The 21,537-nt window shown below is 34.4% G+C and overlaps 1 protein-coding gene across 1 annotated transcript; it reads left to right on the top strand.

Moving 5' to 3' along the window:
• Positions 1-1,772: 1,772 nt before the first annotated feature.
• On the top strand, positions 1,773-5,013 carry LOC131601062 (uncharacterized). The gene is made up of 5 exons (XM_058872783.1): positions 1,773-2,268; positions 2,398-2,850; positions 3,086-3,691; positions 3,845-3,972; positions 4,701-5,013. Exons 1-5 carry the CDS (start codon positions 1,900-1,902, stop codon positions 4,702-4,704), a joined length of 1,560 nt encoding a protein of 519 aa, XP_058728766.1. The 5' UTR covers positions 1,773-1,899; the 3' UTR covers positions 4,705-5,013.
• The last annotated feature ends 16,524 nt before the right edge of the window (positions 5,014-21,537 follow it).

Below are 21,537 nucleotides of genomic sequence, written 5' to 3'. Positions count from 1 at the left end.
TTCTAGAATTGAAGTTGGAGACAGTATCACAAAAATTAGAGAAGTTGAAGAAGAAGCTTGCAACTCAGACAAGTATTAACATGAGGCTGAAGAAGACAACAATCCTTCTTTGTTGTTTGGTTATAGCCATATTGTATTACTTAGTTTAACATGAAGTTGGTTGAATATTATGGGTAGCATTTGAATGTATAACCTTGTGTATTTCATGTCAGTGAAATGAGTTATGTTTAAGTGTAATTATTCTTGTGTATTTCATATCAATAAAATGAGTTATGTTTAAGTGTTCACATTCTGTTAACTAATGTGTTACAAGCATTTCAATTTAGCAAGATGCAATGAACTAAAATTCAGAAGTTACATAACTTGTGCACCAAAACATGGGCATAATTCAGTAGTTAATAACTTGTGCACCAAAACATGGGCATAATTCAGTAGTTACAAACTAGAGCACCAAAAGTGTCTTAAGGATTCAAAATACCTTACCAACTAAAACTGTCTTAGCAGTAGCCATTAGATAAGTGCACTAAAACAAAAGAGCCTGTGACAGAACAACACTATCAAAACAAACACTAAAACATCCAGGGCATATCAGAACAACACTAAAACAAACATTACAATGCATATCAAAACAACACATGCTAATTTTATTTCATCTTTTTTGGAGTAGCCTTCTTTGGAGTAGTCTTCTTTGGAGTATTCTTTGATGCCTTCTTAGGAGTAGTCCTGGCTGCCTTCTAAAGAGTAGTATTGGCTTCCTTCTTAGGAGTAGTCTTGGTTGCCTTCTTAGGAGTCTTCTTTGGTGCTTCTTCTTCCTCAATGTTCATGCATATTCGTTGCTCAGGGTCAGAACCAGTACCTGTGAAATGTTTAGTTTTTTTGAACCAGTTCTCCTTTATCCTCTCACTTACCTTTCTCCTTTTAATTGGTTTTGATAGCCATCTTTCCCTTGTTCATGTTAGATGTTGACGCCTGACTTGGAACATGAGAATGAATGTCTGGTAGGCTACTTATCATGTCATCAGTGATATCCCCAAACAATGTATCAGTCTTGCTTTCTTCATTGACTGTATTAGCCTGGCTTCCAACATTGTTTGTAGCAGCCTCTTGACTTGCATCACCTTCCTCACTTGCATTTGGTCTCATTCTCTTATGCATTAAAAAAACCACTTACATTATGTTCAAATAAGTTGCATTGTATACAAAACCAGTTACATGTAATTAATAGTGTCATTACCTTTCTTTTCAATGCATTTGGATCTTGTCTGTTGCTCTTGCATGACTTCACATTATGTCCCACTTTGTCACACTTAGTGCATCTATAAGATACACCAGGTAACCTTCTTCTAGCTCCTTCTTAGTGCATCACAATCACATCTGGGTAAATTTGAAAACGCGGCTGGGTTAACATTGCTACCATACGAGTTGCTTTGGGCCATGGATGAAGAAGAAGAGTGTGAAGAACGTCGGTGGAGGAAGAAGAAAAAAAACACGACCTTGGAGGGAGAAGATGATGAAGAACGACAATGGAGAAAGGAGGAAGACAACCCTAACTTCTATTTAACACACATGTCCCAGTCAGCCAAAATTTTTTTCCCACGTGGCCACTAATTGCATGCCCAATGAGTAGGTGTCGTAATGGGGTGTAGTAAATCCATGAATTGAGTTTTCTAAGTAGCCTTACGTAAAAAAAAATACTTCAAGGGGCCCAAACCGAAACTCGCTATAAAGGCCGGGGTTTTTTAATTATTTAACCCAAAAAAAACTATTACTAGGGTTTTGCATAACGTATCTCTCAGTTAGCCACAAAGAAATAGCACTGAACATTGAGCACTGAGTCTCCGGCGCCGCCACAGCAACCACCACTACAACCACCGCTGCAACCACTCAAATCGACACGAAATGGGGAAGAAGAAATTCATTGACAAAAAAAACTCTACAACATTCCAACTCATGGCTCGTGACTCAACCGATCCAGCATTCGCTCAATCCGACCGTGTTTTCGTTCGCGTCGACAACAATCCTCGTCCCGCCGACTCCGTCTTCGCCGATTCACCCGATGACCCCGACGCAGAGTTCGATAGCGACGGCGGATATGCTGAAGGCAGCGGTCCTTTGCCGGACGATGTGAGGAAGGAGATTCTGGAATTAGGGTTTCCGGATGATGGTTATAACTACTTGTTTCATTTGAGGGAAATTAAGAATACTGGTGGTGGTGCAAATTTCTTTAGTAACCCTAAGTTCAAACTTGAGCATGTTAGTGATGTTAAGGTGATGATTCTGTTTTCTCTCTGTTGAATTTGGTTTCAGTTTGTTGCACTAGTTTAGTTTTGTTAGAAGCTATGTTTCTGTATGTTAATGTAGCAAAGATTTGTTAAGTAGTTATTTTTGTGAATTTAGGCTTATGATGCTTCGAGAGTGCGAATTAAAGAGGCGGCGGAGAAAGAGCCTGAGGAAAATACTTTGTACAGTGTTGCATCCCATACTGCTAATGTAAGGGTTCAAAAAGCTGTTGATCCTGAAGTTGCTGCACTGCTTGATTATGACAGTGATGTGTCGCGGTTTGGCTCTGATGTCGAAGATTTGGAGGAAGACTTTGTTGTCCAGGCTAACCTCTGTGATGACGAAGATGATGATGAAGAGAAGGCACACACGTCCAATGGAAATAACTTCTCTGAGGAGTCTATGATGGGTAGGAGCTTAAACAATAAACAAGTATCACAAGTTTCTACTTATTCCACTCTTGATGGTGATTGTGGACCTTTGGATGGGAGTTCAAATGGTGCAACAGGTGTGCATTGTGTTGCTGAGAAGCCAAGAGGTCGTCGTCTGTTAGATGAACAATTCGATTTGGTGAGTTCTTCTAATCATAATCTATTTTATTTATACAGGGTGTGATGTTATTTTTTTTTTTTTCAAATTGATATAGTTCTATAAGTATGTTTCTCTCTGTTCTATGTCATTGATTAGCTTGTATTGCTGTGCTAAGTTTCTGTTTGTATCAAGACTATTTTTAGGTGTTACAAGTAATAATAGCCTTTATTGACTACTTCTGAAGTTCTCATTCTCAGTTTATTTTCTGTTATAGCTTGAAAGTCAAGAGTATGGAACTGATGATAACAGTGACTATGATGATTATTATGGTGACTATGAAGAAAGTTATCGAGCTGAAGACGAGTCACTTGCTGAGAAGCTCAAACTCTCGCTTAGCAACCATCAGATGGATAACCAAGAACTTGATGGTGGTGGCAAGTACAAGGTTCCCGCAGAAGGTGAGGAGGAAGAGGATTCTGCTGCTGATGTGATTCGCCGTACCAAGGAATATGGTGAGCAGTATGAAGTTGAAGATGATGGAAAGGATGCTGTAATTTTTGAAGAAAGTAGCGATGAGTCGGAAGTTTGGGATTGTGAGACTATTGTTTCGACGTACACAAATTTAGATAACCACCCTGGAAAGATTGAAACACCGGGGGCAACTAGGAAAAAGAAATTGGCTGAAACTGTGACTGCAGCCTTTAGTTCCTCTAGTCCAATAATTTCCCTAAGAGGAAAAGCTAAGATTCCTTTAGACTTCTTACCTGGTGGTAGAAAACCTTCTGCTGAAAAGGTTAAAGACTCAACAATTGAAAAAGTTGAACCGTACAAGAGAAAAAAACATGGCCTAGAGTCAAAGGAGGAGAAGAAAGAGAGAAAGGTAACTGTATTACTTATATTACGTCTTGTGTTTACAATGCTTCATATATGAATGCTATAATTATCAACTTTTTTATGAATTCACCAACTGCTGTCTCTCTAAGAATAATGGTTTTATGAGTCCTACTAATTTGACAACTGTGTTGTTTTGAAGACTGCTGTGAAGGAGGAACGGGCTGAAGCACGGCGCACTAAAAAAGAAATGAAAGAGCTTTATAAGTGTGAAGCTAACCGGGCACAAAGAGCTGCAGCTGTATCTGGCCCTTCATCCATTCATCTATTGTAAGTTTTCTAAATCTAAAATTTTGCTTCGAACTGTCTAATAGATGGGTAACATTGGTTTCTCTACATACACGACAAGGATATATATTGGTGAAAGTAAATCAATATGATCATATAACTTTGTGGTGTGTTTCTGGGTGATCCCTTCCTTTTTGCGCCTTTTGGCTGTTTTGTATTTTCGTCTTGCTTGTATATTGTTTAGCTGTACCTGTTGCCAGACATTTCTTGTCCTTTGCGGTTTTCGCTGTATGATCTTGATCTTTTTCATTAGTATAATCTATTTGCCATTACTAAAAAAAAACATTACTTCATAGCTTTAACCTGCTTGGCGAGATAAATATGTTTCAATCTAAAAGAAAATATAAATTGAGGTTAGCCATATTAATTATGGCTTGGCTTACATGATGCTCACTTCCCTATTGTATCGGCTTGATGAAATAGAAATACTCTAAAGCTATGTTAAGTAGTATCACTATTTTTGTTGGGTAAACAAAAGTATCTCTATTTAGTAACTTATTCAAAGAAACAGATCAGATCAGATCGGTTTTGGTCATAAATAAAAACGTGCTTTTAAAAAGGATGCACCAATTTTTTAAAATTAGTTCTCAGGAACTAGTTTTTTTTTTTCACACCCCTACTTTGAAATCTTTAAATGAGTATGAAAATGCTGTGGTTAATGTGATTTCTTTTCTGCCCGGTTCTCATTTTCCTCCGGTTTATCTTTGTAGGTAAGTCACATGCACCAGCTCAACTCGTCTCTTAGGCGTGGCTGCCATGGACACTACAGTGAAGCTTGTGCCTCTTCTATGATGTTTTCATGCCTCAATGCAAAGTTTTGTCTCTTTTGTCCAACCAATAATGTACACATAATTGTTTTGCTTGTTGTTATTTATTGGTTTTGGTTATGTGAGAATAAACAAATGTCATTATTATGTTTCTCACAATGAAAACTTTAGTGTAATTTTTGTTTTGTAGAACAAAGTACAACAACCATACTTTAATTATACACTAGAATAAACATATGTCATTATTATGTTTCTATTTTATGCTGTTTGGCGTTTGTCTTTTTGTATATTGGCATTATTCTTATATTTGAATAATCTTAAGCACAGACATTATTCAACAATATTTGTAACTTAAATTTAATTAGAAACTCATTGTTAAAGAATCCTCTTCCAAAAGATTCAATATGATCATATAACAACATTGCGTCATAGCTTTAACCTGCTTGGTGAGATGAGATACACATGATGGCTGGCTCACACGATGCACACTTCCCTATTGGAACGGGTTGATGAAATAGAAATACTCTAAAGCAAGAGTATCTATGTCTTCAAGAGTAAATTTAGAGATACATCTCTTAATGCACTAAATGTCATTTTTTTAATAAAAAAATTAATTCGGAGATGCATCATCTGAAGTTACCTTTGCTATGAGTTTTTTTTAATCTCCCAGTAAGATTTTCAAATATGCCTATCCGAAAATGTCCAGCAAAAATTTGAGTATATAACTATCTTGAATAATCATTTTCCTCACTCTTTCAAACTCTTCCAACACCTCTATAACAAAACAAAAAACTCTTGAAAAGAAATCTCATTATCAATCAACTTTTCGATTTAAAACCAGATTTTGTGCATTTTAACACATCATAGAGAGAATCATAAGCTGCAATTTAAGGTAAAGTTCTCTCATTTCATCCCTCATTGCTTGTTTTGTTTCTTTAGTTTGAGCTAAAAAAATGTTGGGTGAGTTCGAAAATTTAGGTGAGTTCGGAAATACATTTATGAACTCACCTATATTTTTTCGAATATGTGTATCCGAACTCAACTGTTACTGGTTTTTAAATTTTTTGTTATTTTGTTTCTTATTAGATATGGTTCACTCGAATATGTTTTCTAAATTTTTTTCTTATTTCATCTTTCACGAAGCGAAGCGAGCTGAACAAACATGTACGGATATAACAAAGTGTGGATGTACAGTTAGGAAGACTTATGGTCTTCCATGTGCTTGTCTCATTGCAAAAAAGTAAAAGATTAATTCTCCGATACGTATGAATGAAGTATACAGTCACTGGAAAAAACTTAAGTTTGATGATGATGGTTGATTATGATGGTAAAACATGTATAAGCATCCAGACCGAGTGGGAAATAATCCAAGACAGATTTACAAAGGCAGATGACACCACGGAATTGCATATCAAAGAGCAATTGAGGAAGATTGCATACCCGGAAACCATAGATTTGAAACCTCCTTTACAACCGGTTAAAACCAAAGGTGTCCCTAAAAAGGTAAAACCCACTCAAGATGACAATTCAACAAAGCGGTCGCCATCATACTTTGAACATGTTGATTCATATTTTCCAGATTCTTCGACTCCAAAATCTCAAAACAATGTTTAAAAGGGTGCTCGCATTAGCAGACCACACCTACTACCTCCTCTATTAACAATCTCCTGATTGAATTCATTGATGTAATATTGTTTTTTATGCACAAACACATTGAGCAGATTGTGAATGTTTGGGATGATGGTAATTGCGGTTATCGGGCTGTACCATATTGTTTGGTAAATTAAAGGAGGAATACCCACTTGTCTGCACCTCACTTTTGAAATAGTTGACGACACATAGGAAATTCTACACGAAGTTATACGGGCCCAAAATTTATTTGATTTAATTCAAAATGCACTTGTTCCTTGTCGAAGCGCTAAAGCACCATTTTAAAAATGGACGCGCTTCCCTGAGACGGGATACCTTATAGCAAGTGCATATGAAAAAATGTGTACCTTTCTGACAAGATATGAGTTCTATGAGACATTTTTTCCATTACACAGCGATCCACCTAAAAATTCATCCGCACACATTATGTGTATTGGGTTTCTTTCAAAGGCCTATATTTTGTTCAGGTTTATTTGAAACCTGGATGTCCAATTCCAGCTACATCGATGGAGTACACGACACATTCCACAATTGAGGCGAAAACCTGGCTGGATCAATATATGGAGAGGATGATAGAGTTCACCAAATTGATGGAGCTTGAAAGAGAATCAAATAAGGAAACATGTAAGGCGGAACCAACATTAGACTTCTGCGGTACTGGATCTTTTGGTGCATTCTATATTGTAATCGATACACCTTTTTGTATGTATTAATTTGAATGATTTAATACATATTAATTTGATGGTTTGCTTTTGCTTTACATTGCACGTGCTTGTTTACAAAGTTTTTGGTTTTTTCTGGTTCATGAAAGTTTTCAGAGATGTGACTCCGAAGTCACCCTTGTTTTTATGAAAATGGTAGTTTATTCGGATATGTGTTTCCGAAGTCACCCTTTTGGTAATTAAATTAGTGGTTTATTTGGATATGTGACTCCGAAGTCACCTTTTTATAATTAATAATGTGGTATATTCAGATATGCCATTCCAAAATTTTACCTGATACATGATAAGAAATTTGAGGTCCAAATTGACCCAATACTTGTATAAATAGGGTGTGTCTCGACCCTTATTTGCTGCACCAACACACTGAAACCAAAAAATGAGTTCATATCCCCACCTTGCATTTGTGTATTTAAATGGCAAGAAGCCACCGCTTCTGTTTAGGGTCACCGAGGAAAAATCCCTCGTATATCTAATATCCAAACTGAATACTCAATTGTGCTTTCCAGAAAATCGCAGGGTTGTCAATCCCGAGTATCAGTCACCCTCGTTTGACAACAAAGGGAAGGTCCATTTTACCAACCTTGAACTGAAGACGGATGTAGATCTTAAGGTTATGTGGAGTATTTTCCCCGTTACGAATCAAATGGTTCGATTGAAGTGGGTGCGAAGATTCAAAGATTCGTCGAGGATATAATCACTATGTTGCAGCGTCCCGATGAAATGGTTATGTAATGTTGAATTTATTTTCGTGATTATTCATGTAATGAATGCTTTTATTTAATGAAATGTTGATGTTGATATAACTTTGATTATGTTGTCATGTTTCCATTCATGTTTCCTGAGTTCTGGAATTAGGTATAGTTTGAAAGCACGTCTCGGAACACACCCTTTTAAGACTTTAGAGATGTATCTCCATTTTTTTGTGATAAAAATGACTTTTGGTGCGTCCAGAGTTGCAACTCCAAAAACAGGGGACATTTTAAGAATTTTTCGCATAATATGGGAGATTGTATAAAAATGGGATGAGATGCCAATATTTATGCATGTAAACAAACATGTAATGTGATAAGTGCCCACAAAACAAACAGATTGGATCAGTTTTGGTCCAAAATAAAAATGGGCTTTTGAAAAGGATGCACCAAAATTTTTAAAGGGAATTTCTTATTACACCCATATTACTTCTTAGAGGTCTCTGGCGAAAAATCTAAAATACCTCTAAACTTCGAATGTGCACATCCGAAGTCACTTTTTTTCATAAAAAGGTGACTTCGCATGTGCACATCCTAACACACCTTTTTTTTTCAAGAAAATGTGGCTTCACATGTGCACATCTGAAGACACCTTTTTTTCAAGAAAAGGTGATTTCGCATTGCACATCCAAAGTCACATTTTCTTGGAAATAAGGTGACTTCAGATATGCACATCCGAAGTCATTTAAACATATAACTCAGTGCAAAAAGAACATAACCCACGCGTAATTTACATTTTCACCAAAAAACCAAAACCAAAATGATCCATTTCTACTCAAACTTGTAATTTCTACTCATTTCAACTCATACTACATTGAGTTTGAAGATTCAAAATCTCCATTGAAGCATTTCCTACTCATTTCAACTCATCTTCAAAGCTCCAAAATTGTGTACGTTTTCTCTATTTCCATTTGCAATGTTATAATAGGTTATTAGGTTAGTTAGAATCAAGGATAATGTGTAGGTTGATGTTAGAGTAGTTAAATGTTGGTGTTTGGATGTTACAAAAAGTTTTTGGACGAGTTAGGGCAATAAGTAGAAGCTCTGCGAAAATGACAGTTCGCATGTGGTTTCAAAAGTGCATATCTGAAACCCCCTTTGACCAATTTCGGATATGCACATCTGAATTCTTCCCTGAGTTGATTATTTTGTTTAATTTTCAAAGTTGTTTCCTTCCCCTTCCTCTTATTAACTTGTCACATTTTCAAGAAAATGGATGACAACCAGGGCCCGAACAACCGTTTAAGACAAGGCAGACCAAGCCAGATAGCCTCTGCTCGGCGTGAGAGAGCTAGGCACCAAAACATGACTCGGGGATGGGGTAGGGTACGGCAGGAGGAAGCGTCTGGAAGATCCACATCTGCACCGAGGAGTCGCCTGTCTCAGGTGTCATCCTCTCGTGCGCATGAGCAGGTGCATGATGAGGAGAAAGTACCAGAGCAGGTTGAGGTACTAGAAGAGGAGGTTCAGGATACACCGGGTGCCCATTAAGAATGTGAACCACTCATAGAAAATCTTAGATCTATTTAAACCTAGGGCGGATTGGTTCATTGAGGCTGTTGTCGGATCCAGACTTGGCGGATTATAATGTACTGGTTATGTGACTATAAGCCACGACATGCAGGGGGCACTTGCCGAGAGATGGCACAAGGAGACATCGTCTTTCTACTTTCCTGTTGGGGAGTTGATGATCACTCTTGATGATGTGGCTTTTCTACTCCACCTACCAATCAAAGAGAGGCTACTCAACAATTCTCGGGTACTACGAGTTGATGCGATTGAGTGGATGGTAGAGTATCTGGGTATGAATCCATTTACGGCAGCAAAATAGTGCAAAACAATTAATGGGTCGCATGCCAAATTCTCCACCCTGGAAGAGCTATATGTGTTTGTGCTTTGCAGTGTTACTTCAGGAATTCTTCAAGGACTATGATTTTGGTTTGAATTACCATCCTGGAAAAGCTAATGTTGTAGCCGATGCATTGAGTAGGAAATCTTTGCATATGTCGATGTTGATGATGCGAGAGTTGAAATTTTTGGAACAATTTCGAGATTTGAGTTTGGTTTGTGAAGAGACTTCTTCTGGTGTTAAGCTTGGTATATTAAAGCTTACTTGTGGTATTTTTGATGAGATTCGAGGTCAGAAATCTGATTTATCTTTGGTTGATAGATTGACGTTGATCAATCAAGGAAAAGGTGGTGATTTTTGGATTGATGAGAACGGTGCTATGGGATGTCATGATCAAGTCTGAGTTGGGCGCGCGTAGCGCGAGGACGGGTGCGTAGTGCGGCCTGTTCCACTATTTTGTGAATTTTGATTCTTTGCTTTGGGATCCTGTGTGCTTATATTTTAGTAGGGATTTTCATGGATTTTAATAATTTACTCAATGATGTTTGGATAGGTTTTGAATCAAAATTGTATGTATACATGTTACTTGAATTTTTGTATATGTATATGGTGAATTGGTGAATTGTGAGGATAACATTGATTGGCTTGTATGCTATATGTTATGTATGATTAATAAATTCTAAGTGAATGCTTTATTGATGATGTATATGTGTTGTGCAACGTTTTGGTGAATAATTTGAAGTGTGCGAATTATTGTGATATGTTTTGTTACGTTTTTGTGTAAATGTGTACCGTTTGATAGTTTTGTTGTCTTTTGTAGGTATTTGTGCGTGTTCGAAGCTTTGAGGAATAAATTGTCGAAGACACGGCGGCGAATGCGTTTTTGAAGAAATAAAAGTTGCTGTTCTGTTGAGCCCGCTTAGCGCGCTTTTTTGGCGCTAAGCGCGGTTTGGAAAATTTGAAGACCAAGTCTGGCAGAAAGTAGGATGCTTAGCGCGGGTATTTGGCGCTAAGCACGCTCAGGTGGTTTAAGAAAAATAAAGGACAGCGCGCTTAGCACGGTGGGCGTGCTTAGCGCGGTCTGCGATTTTCAGTTTTAGTATATATGTTGTAAAATCATATTTTTTTAGGTTTTTATCATCCATTTCCCCCATGGAGTGGCTCTGATCCAATTTTGATAGTTTAGAGGCTTAGGAAACACCATTGGGTGCTGCATCATGTGGATTGGCTATGGATTTGTCTCGATTGCCTTGACACAGTGAGAGTTTCCGGTTCATCTTCTTTCTTCCCTATGTTTCATTCCAATAGTGGGTTTTGTATGTATGTTTTTCTACTCTTATTGTATGTACATTTGTTGATCTTGGGATCGTTTATATATTCACTTTACAAATCATCATTGTTGTTGATTCTTGATCTTTTTGCTTAAATGCTCTGGATTTGTGTTGTTGCAGAAATGAACACCATAAATCTTGATTAGGAATGATAGCTATTAGTTTCTGAATTGTAGAAATAGATTTGGGGCTAATAACCGTAATGGGTATCGAGTTTAATGCCTCTGTGTTGTTTGTGTCGGTTGAGACATCGCTGATGTGAATAGCACGGTTGAGCTTTCGTCGGTGTTTCAGACATGGAAACTGATGTGGCATCTCGAATGATGCCTGGTGATTTTGATGTGTATTGTGAGTGTGTTGCGATAAGATCTCCAGATTTAAGTATTCGACGGGTAGAACGAAATGCAATTCCATAACTATTTCTCTTAGACTATTAAGATTGTTTAATTGCTTTTATTTATTTTTCCCGCATTTACTTTCTGCACCCAATCATGAAACTTAGAACGCGAGATAGTCGAATAACAGTTTTTCTCTACCAATATCTGTGGACTACGATACGATATAACCTATATCACCAGGTAATAAATAATACCTAAATCTTTTGTTGCTTGCCGCTTTACCGCTCCAGCAGTGACGTAACACTTAAACAAAGACAACAAAGAAAACACACTGAAGACACTCTTCAAAGACCTAAGATCACCACTCTCTTAAAAGCTTATGGATGATCAACAATGAACAATTAACAATCCTCCGACTCTTGTATCAAAACCGATACATGAGCGGATTACAATAAGGAACTCAAATACCTAACACTAGGCACACACACAGCCAGAGTCCTTAACAAAAGCTATTGAACAATTAGGATTATGCAATCCTTAAATAGAAACACCAACAGCAGAAGACTTGGGCTTGGGCCAAGAATAGGGTTCTGAGAAAACCCTTACACCAAGATAAAATATTCCACATCAGATTGGAAAGCTCGAGCCAATCAATCCTGAAAATATGCAATCAACTTTGACAGCACACCAAATAACACCGAAAGCGAAATCCTGCATTTAAAACACAAAACAGAAAAATAATCATGATGTCAAGACATCTTCCACGACATCTTGACAAACAGCTAAGACACAAGTTTTACCGAAATTACTGCCAACACACATAACCAACATGTGGCTTTGATACTAGTGTGGAAACGAAATCGGTAAACTATAATTTCATATTGTTGGCTTGGATCCTAGTCCGGATCGGGAGCGTGGCTTTGATTCAAAATGAATCGGAAGTGAGGTGAGCATGAAGTTCATGATGGTACCACATGTATAATTTGCATTAAATTGAATTGGAGTCACATTGGTTGCTTTGTGATGTGTTTGAATTTGATGTGTGCTTGTGTGATAAATGGTAATTGACATCTTAGTGGAATATTTATGATAATTTGTGATATGTGCGATAATTGTTGAACTCATTGGATTATGAAGTGTGATGAATTGTTGGATGATTTTATGCTATATTCATTATTCATATTATATATATTTATAATGTTTTAAATTCTCACCCTTCTGTTTGAAAGACGTTCTATGCGACATTATGCAAGTTCCGAAGAGTAATTGTACTTGCACGAGGATTAGTCGAGGAGCTTATTAGGTTATTTCACTTTTATTAGATAGTGAGTCAATGCTCTGGTCATGTACCAAGGGAGGTATTTGAACTCATGTTGTTTGCTTAAGATATTGTTATATTTTCTCGTATTTAACATTGTATTTGGATATGTTATGTTAAGTGGCCTTGAGTCGTATGTTTGAATTCATATGCCATATTTATGATATGATATGTTCATTATGTTGGTAGATGATTATAGTATGACATATGATCATTGAAATTATTTTGAGGAGTTAATATTCCGTTGCGATATGCATATGAAAGAAACTTGAAGTTTTAAATATGTGTTATAAATATGATCAGATGTATGTGATTGTATGATTTGTTTGGTTTTCATTGTTGTGGAAACGAGATGTGGCACCTTTTGATGTATGCATGTTATCTTACTCTGTAATTATATTAAAATATTTGGGGTTTAGAAAAGAGGTGTTACAGCGGACATGCCTGTTTGCCACCCCTATATCTTTGTGTTCATAATATCTTAGTGTATAGTTGAGTGTACATAAATATATTTTCTCTTTAATGCATAGACTAATTATAACTCAATCTCATATCTAATAATGATTGTAATATTTGGTACCCAGATTATGACACTTATCTCACATAGGCTTACAAAATGTTGCTACATTTTTTCCTTCTGTTTCATGAAAAAAGACATGCTCTCTTAGTGATGCTTGTCAATTTGAAAAACAAAGAAAGCTTCATTTTTCAATAGTATTACTTGTTCTACTGTTGTGTTTGAAATTCTATTTTCTTAATGAACATACAATATGATGAGATTCATTTGCAGACTATGCATGATGTTCCCATTTATGGTCGAGTTGCAACACTACAACTAGTCCACCTTCATGTGAGTTTTTATTTCAAGTTTTAGTTTTATATTTAACTTAAAATATTGTTTTCTTTTGTTTATTTTTTCTTTGTTTCCATCAAACAAGGTGAAACTCAAGCTTTGTTGTTCATTTCTACTGAAGAATACAAAATTTATGTACTCCAATGGAATCATTTAAATACAAAGCTTATTACTAGGTACTGAAATGCAATCACTTATAGTAATATTTCCTACAATTTAAGTGAGATTGAATTTTAAACTGGTTAGAAATCGCCCTAAGTATTTTTATTATCGTTATTCAGAGATATGAAAGATGTTGCTGAGATTAGTAGAAAATCTTGTACAACTCATATAGTTATCATCCATCCAGAGTATGAGATTATTGGCCTTCACAAGTATAATGAATTTTTCAAGGTCATTTCTTTTGATGGTGGTCACATTCAAGAAGCAGTTGATATTAGGTAATTATTTTATTCATTCAATATTGTATTTTTTTCAAAATTAATTACTCTTTTAATGAGACTGATTCATTTGCTGGCTTAACGTACCAAATGTTTTGGACATCAAATTACTCTTTGGTTGTTCAAAACCAACAATTGTGGTTCTTTACCAGGTTTCTAACTTTACTCTACTTTTTTTCGGTGATATTACGTACAATGACTTGACTGTTGTTATTGTATTTTGTTTACTTTTTCTTTCCCTTAACTTTCTTGTTTCTCTATTAGTGTCTCTTGTTTGTGGAGTTTTGTTGTTGGCTTAGTTAATAGTTATGTGGTGACTTTCTTTTGGATCTTGTGCTCCTCCTTGAAATTCTCGCCTTTTGTTCTTTGTTGGGTACCTTCATTCAATTATAGATCTTCTCAACTTCTTAAAAGAAATGGACATCTCCAAAATTATGGTTTTGGTATAGAATTGTTTAGTTAATGCCACCAATTTTAGAAATACTTGTCTTTTTTATTGTTTAAACTCATAAAGTACTAGTATCTTTGTGCTATTTATCTACTCATTATTTCTAGTATTCTTGTGTAGCTTACCCATTCATGTTTTTCTAAAATTCTTAATCTTATGTAGCTTATCTACTGCATTTTTCTATCATCTGTGGCAGGATACAAAGTATCATCCTCATGTTAAGACTTACATGATTTCTTATGTAGGTTATCCTGCAATGTTGATGTGCATAAAACCATCTCGATTGAAGATGTATGTTGTAGGATAGTAAATTCTATTCAACTAAACTATGAAGAGTAATTTATAAATAGACTTAGAGTAGTAAAATGTGTAAGTGAAGTTTAACTAAAAATATTTATAAAAAAAGAAAATAAAATAGTGTTCATGTCTTACAATTAGATGAGATTATTTTCCGAGGCTATACATTAGAAAAATAACAATCATATTAACTATAAATAGTTGTAGTTTCATTTAATGTATTTTAGTGTTCTTATTTCATCTTTGAATAATTTAAGTTGAAAAGAAACAAATGACCACCACAAAGATGGCATAAATTTTAAAATTAATAGTGTTCTTAAGCATTTTAGTGTTCTTTGCATTTTAGTGTTCTTATGTTATTGTTAAAAATAATGTCATCTTTAAATAGTTCTAATACTTTATCAATTTTATAGGAGAAAAAAAGAAAGAAAAAAGTTTAGAGTTTGTTACATAAAAAAAGGTTCAACTTTCTCAACCGTTTTGAGACTGTGATTTGGTACAATCACATAGTCTCTGCATAAGGCTTCTAAACCGTATGATCGAAATTGTTGATTTTGATTTATAATTAATATTTTATGAGTAGTATTCCTATTTATCTTAACTGTGTGATTCAAATCAGAAGTTATGAATACAACTACTCGTGAGTGTGTTGACAACAGACGACTTATTTCCTTCACCTTAACATAACGAGAGTAACTTGTGATATTTGTCACTCTCTTCGTTGTCTCTTCAGTTTTAGCTCTCTCACCTCTTTTTGTGCAACAACACGTGTAGTACGTTTCTCTATGTTTTCTCTCGTTACAACAATGCCTTTATTTCTTGTTCATTTTCACTGACGTGTTTTACTCTCTCCTCCGTGTTTTCAGTCTGCGCTCTCCGTCGTGTCTTCGGTTTGCTCTCTCCTTGGTGTCTTCTTGCAACATAGGTAATATGTTTCTCTCTTCATATTCTCTCCCTCATATGTTGCAATACTAACTTCGTTTCTTGTTCATTTTCACTTCCGTCGTGTCTTCGATTTGTGCTAGTAAGTTTTGTTGGGTTAAATAGTATATTCATCCAAGTCACACATCGGATAGTAGGAAGAAAATATAATTTGAGTAATAATATAAATAGAGATAGGTAGTTTGATTTTTCTACACCGTAGTCTTTTGGGTTTATTGGGGATCTGGCTAATTGTGTGTCTAAAGAGGGTTTTCTATTTTTTTCGTTTAAAAATAGTTTGTTGAGAGGGTTTTCTATTTTTCCGATAAAAAATAGTTTGTTGAGAGTGTTTGCAATTTTCCGTCCAAAAATTGCAGTTGAGAGAGGGTTTGCAGTTTTTTCATTCAACAATTGCAGTTGCAAGAGTTTGCAATTTTTCGTTCCAAAATTGCACTTGAGAGAGGGTTTGCAATTTTTCCGTTCAAAAATTGCAATTGAAAGAGGATTTTTAATTTTCCGTTCAAAAATTGCAATTAAAAGAGGGTTTGCAATTTTTCCGTTTAAAAATTGCAATTGAAAGAGCGTGTGCAATTTTCTCCTTAAAATTGTAGTTAGGAGTGTTTGCAACTTTCTCCTTAAAAATTGCAATTATACGAGAGATATTCTAATTTTGTCATTGTAAAATTAAAAGTTGAATTAAATTTTGAGTTTCAGTATCAAATTTTTTTCTTTATTTCCTCTTTTATGGGTATGCTTCCGCAAGCGTAGATATTTACTTTTTTGTTATTTTTCCAACACGTTTCTCTCTTCTTCGTTTACTATCCCTCAACACTAACTTCATATCTTGTTCATTTTTGCTGATTTTCTTTAATGTCGTCTCTTATGTTTGCTAGGTTTAGTTCACTTTCCGGCGGCTGCATTTGTGATCTTTTTGATTATCTCCTCCGTCTATTCGGTTTGCAATAGGTAGTACGTTTCTCTCTCTTCCGTGTGTTTCCTCTCCCTCCGTTGCAACACAAACTTTATCTCTTGTTCAATTTCATTTTTCTGTCGATTGCGTTTGTGATTTTTCTTCTTGGTTTGCAATAGGTAGTACGTTTCTGTCTCTTCAGCGTTTACGGTCTTTTCTCTCTTGCAAGACTAACGTCATCTCTTATTCATATTCACATACCTGCTTTACTCTCTCTGTCCTCCAAGGTTTTACCTTTACCAGGTCAACTTCTGTTTCCTTGTTTCTTTTTCTTTCTTTTTAATCAATCGAATTAAGTTGTTAATATACAAATCTAAATAGCATCATAATGTTATTAAGTTTGAATGTTGTATTCATCACGCTGAGATGTTTGTTTTATGTTGTATTCATTAAGGTGAAATGTTTCTTTTATTATGAAATGTTTCTTTTACAAATCTAATTATTAAATTCATTCAATAAGTTTCTTTTATATTTGTTTAATTATGAGATGTTTCTTTTTCTTTTCGTCGAAGAAAAGAACATGGGTATATGGAACTGCGTGACCGCAACTCATTGGTCCACCGAAGTCACTCATGCTTGTGTCGAAAATTTCACCGGAGGACAAGAAACTAATCTCCTCTTAGGGTAAGATTTATGCTAATTATTTGTTTGTTTATTCATTCGTTATACTATCGACAGTAAACTTATTTTTTACTTTCCATTTAGGACATGCAATTGCATACAGATTCTCCTGTATGCAATTGGAAATTTGGAGGTATCGTGTTTTTATTAGAACATTTTTTTTCATACTTTAATCTTATTAACTATATCTTAGTGTGCATAATATCTTAGTGTATAGTTGAGTCTACATTAATATATTTTCTCTTTACTGCATAAATACAGGTAAAATATGAATAGGCTATTGTATGTATTATTGACAATTTAATGAAACAGTAAAAGCTTTTTATTTACTGTATAATTCAAGGACATAGGCTATTTATAGCTCAATCTCATTTCTAATAATGATTGTAATATTTGACCCCCAGATTAGGACACTTATCTCACATAGGCTTACAAAATGTTGCTAAATTTTTTCCTTTTCTTTCATGTAAAAATACATGCTCTCCTTGTGATGCTTGTCATTTTGCAAGACAAAGAACACTTCGTTCTCTCAATAGTATTACTTGTTATATTGCTGTGTTAGAAAATCTGTTTCTTTTAATGTACATGCAATATGATGAGATTCATTTGCAAACTGTGCATGATGTTTCCATTTTTGGCCGAATTGTAACACTACAACTATTCCACCTACATGTGAGTTTTTATTTCGGGTTTTAGTTTTATATTTACCCTAAAAAGTTTTTTCTTTTTATTTGTTTATTTTTTCTTTCTTTCCATCACACAGGGTGAAACTCAAGCTTTGTTGTTCATTTCTACTGAGGAATACAAAATGTTCATTTCTATTGAGGAATACAAAATTTATGTTCTACAATGGGAACATTTAAATGCAAAGCTTATTACTAGGTAATGAAATGTAATGAGATATAGTATTATTTCCTACAATTGAAGTGAGATTGAATTTTACACTGGTTAGAAATGGCCCTAAGTATTTTTGTTATCATTATTCAGACATACGAAAGATGTTGCCGAGGCTAGTAGAAAATCTTGTACAACTTAGATAGTTATCATCGATCCAGTGTATGAGATTATTGGCCTTCACATGTATAATGGAGTTTTTAAGGTCATTTCTTTTTATAGTGGTTTCATTCAGGAAGCAGTTGATATTAGGTAATTATTTTATTCATTCAATATTGTATTTCTTTTCAAATTAATTTTTCATTGATTCATTTACAAGCTTAAGGTACCTAATGTTTTGGACATCAAAATTCTCTTTGGTTGTTCGAAACCAACGATTGCGTTTCTTTACCAGGTTTCTAACTCCACTCTACTTTTTTAGCTGATATTAAGTACAATGACTAGACTGTTGTTATTGTATTTTGTTTCCTTTTTCTTTACCTTAACCTTTTTGTTTCTCCATTACTAGCTCTTGTTTGTGGAATTTTGTTGCTGGCTTAGTTAAGTGGTGACTTTATTTTGGATCTTATGCTCCTTCTTTAAATTCCCACCTTTTGTTTATTTGTTGGATACCTTCATTCAATTATGGATCTCTAAACTTCTTAAAAGAAATGGACATCTCCAAAACTATGGTGTTGGTGGAGAATTGTTTAGTTAATGCCACCAATTTTAGAAATACGTGTCTTTTTTATTGTTTATACTCCCAAAGTACGAGTATTCTTGTGCTATTTATCTACTCATTTTTTCTAGTATTCTTGTGTAGTTTACCTATTCAAGTTTTCTAGCATTCTTACTCTTATGTATCTTATCTATTCCATTTTTCTATCATCTGTGTCGGGATACAAAGTATCATCCTTATGTTAAAACTTACAAGATTTCTTTAAAAGACAGATGTTTTGTTGAATGTTCTTTGTCGCATACCGACTTTGATTATGAAGCTCACTCATTGATCTCAGTCCCTCCACCTCTTTGTGGTTTACTTATCATTGGAGGAAAAGAGGTCACATATTGCAATAATGATGTGCATGAAACCATCTCGATTGAAGATGTATGTTGTAGAATAGTAAATTCTATTCAATTAAACTGTGAAGAGTAACTTGTAAATAGACTTAGAGTAGTAAAATGTTAAAATGAAATTTAACTAAAGATATTTATAAAAAATAAAAGAAAAGAGTGTATGTGTCCTACAATTAAGAAAAGAGTGTATGTGTCCTAAAATAAAAGAAAAGAGTGTATTTTTCGTTTAAAAATAGTTTGTTGAGAGGATTTTCTATTTTTCCGTTCAAAAATAGTTTGTTGAAAGTGTTTGCAATTTTCCGTCCAAAAATTGCAGTTGAGAGAGTTTGCAATTTTTCGTTCCAAAATTGCAATTGAAAGAGGATTTTTAGTTTTCCGTTCAAAAACTACAATTAAAAGAGGGTTTGCAATTTTTCCGTTTAAAAATTGGAAATGCAAGAGTGTGTGCAATTTTCTCCTTAAAATTGCAGTTAGGAGTGTTTGCAACTTTCTCCTTAAAAATTGCAATTATATGAGAGAGTTTCTAATTTTGTCATTGTAAAATTAAAAGTTGAATTAAATTTGAGTTTTAGTATCGAAATTTTTTCTTTATTTTTTCTTTTATGGGTATGCATCCGCAAGCGTAGAAATTTATTTTTTGTTATTTTTCCAACACGTTTCTCTCTTCTTCGTTTACTATCCCTCAACACTAGCTTCATATCTTGTTCATTTTTTCTGATTTGCTTTAATGTAGTCTCTTATGTTTGCTAGATTTAGTTCACTATCTGGCGGCCACGTTTGTGATCTTTTTCATTATCTCTGTCGTCTTTTCGATTTGCAACAGGTATTACGTTTCTCTCTCTTACGTTTCATTTTTCTGTCGACTGAGTTTGTGATTTTTCTTCTTCGGTTTGTAACAGGTAGTACGTTTCTCTCTCTTCAGCGTTTACGGTCTCTGCTCTCTTGCAACACTAACGCCATCTCTTATTCATATTTACATACTTGCTTAACTGTCTCCGTCCTCTAAGGCTTTACCTTTACCAGGTTAACTGCTGTTTCCTTGTTTCTTTTTCTTTCTTTTTAATCAATCAAATTAAGTTGTTAAAAATCTAAATAGCATCATAATGTTATTAAGTTTGAATGTTGTATTCATCACGCTGAGATGTTTGTTTTATGTTGCATTCGTTAAGTTGAAATGTTTCTTTTATTATGAAATGTATCTTTAACAAATCTAAATATTAAATTCATTCATTAAGTTTCTTTTATATTTGTTTAATTATGAGATGTTTCTTTTTCTTGCCGTCGAAGAAAAGAACATTGATATATGGAACTATGTGACCGCAGCTCATTGGTCCACCGAAGTCATCATGCTTGTGTCGACAATTTCACCGGAGGACAAGAAAATAATCTCATCTTAGGGTAATATTTATGCTAATTATTTGCTTATTTATTCATTCGTTATAGTATCGACAGTAAACTTATTTTTTACTTTCCATTTAGGAAATGCAATTGCATACAGATTCTATTGTATTCTGTTGGAAATTTGGAGGTATTATTTTTATTGGAACATTTCTTTTCATTTTTTTAATGTTATTACCTATATCTTAGTGTGCATAATATCTTAGTGTATAGTTGAGTCTACATTAATATATTTTCTCTTTACTCCATAAATACAAGTAAAATATAAATATGTTATTGTATGTATTATTGATAATTCAATGAAACAGTAAAAGATTTTTCTTTACTGTATAATTGAAGGACATAGGCTATTTATAACTCAAGCTCATTTCTAATAATGATTTTAATATTTGACCCCCTGATTAGGACACTTATCTCGCATAGGCTTACAAAATGTTGCAAAATTTTTTCCTTTTGTTTCATGTAAAAATACATGCTCTCCTTGTGTTGCTTGTCATTTTGCGAGACAAAGAACGCTTCGTTCTCTCAATAGTATTACTTGTTATATTGTTGTGTTAGAAAATCTGTTTCTTTTAATGTACATGCAATATGATGAGATTCATTTGCAAACTGTGCATGACGTTTCCATTTTTGGCCGAATTGTAACACTACAACTATTCCACCTACATGTGAGTTTTTATTTCGGGTTTTAGTTTTATATTTACCCTAAAAAGTTTTTTCTTTTTATTTGTTTATTTTTTCTTTCTTTCCATCACACAGGGTGAAACTCAAGCTTTGTTGTTCATTTCTACTGAGGAATACAAAATGTTCATTTCTATTGAGGAATACAAAATTTATGTTCTTCAATGGGATCATTTAAATGCAAAGTTTATTACTAGGTAATGAAATGTAATGAGATATAGTATTATTTCCTACAATTGAAGTG

This window comes from Vicia villosa, linkage group LG5, assembly GCF_029867415.1.
Source record: "Vicia villosa cultivar HV-30 ecotype Madison, WI linkage group LG5, Vvil1.0, whole genome shotgun sequence".
Taxonomy (NCBI): domain Eukaryota; kingdom Viridiplantae; phylum Streptophyta; class Magnoliopsida; order Fabales; family Fabaceae; genus Vicia; species Vicia villosa.
This window is presented reverse-complemented; position numbering and strand designations above follow the sequence as displayed.

Excerpts from the sequence above, each read along its gene's own strand:
- LOC131601062 (XM_058872783.1), top strand. The coding sequence starts at position 1,900 with ATGGGGAAGAAGAAATTCATTGACAAAAAAAACTCTACAACATTCCAA. Across the intron at positions 2,851-3,085 it reads TAGATGAACAATTCGATTTG|CTTGAAAGTCAAGAGTATGG; the intron begins GTGAGTTCTTCT and ends TTTCTGTTATAG. Across the intron at positions 3,692-3,844 it reads AGGAGAAGAAAGAGAGAAAG|ACTGCTGTGAAGGAGGAACG; the intron begins GTAACTGTATTA and ends GTTGTTTTGAAG.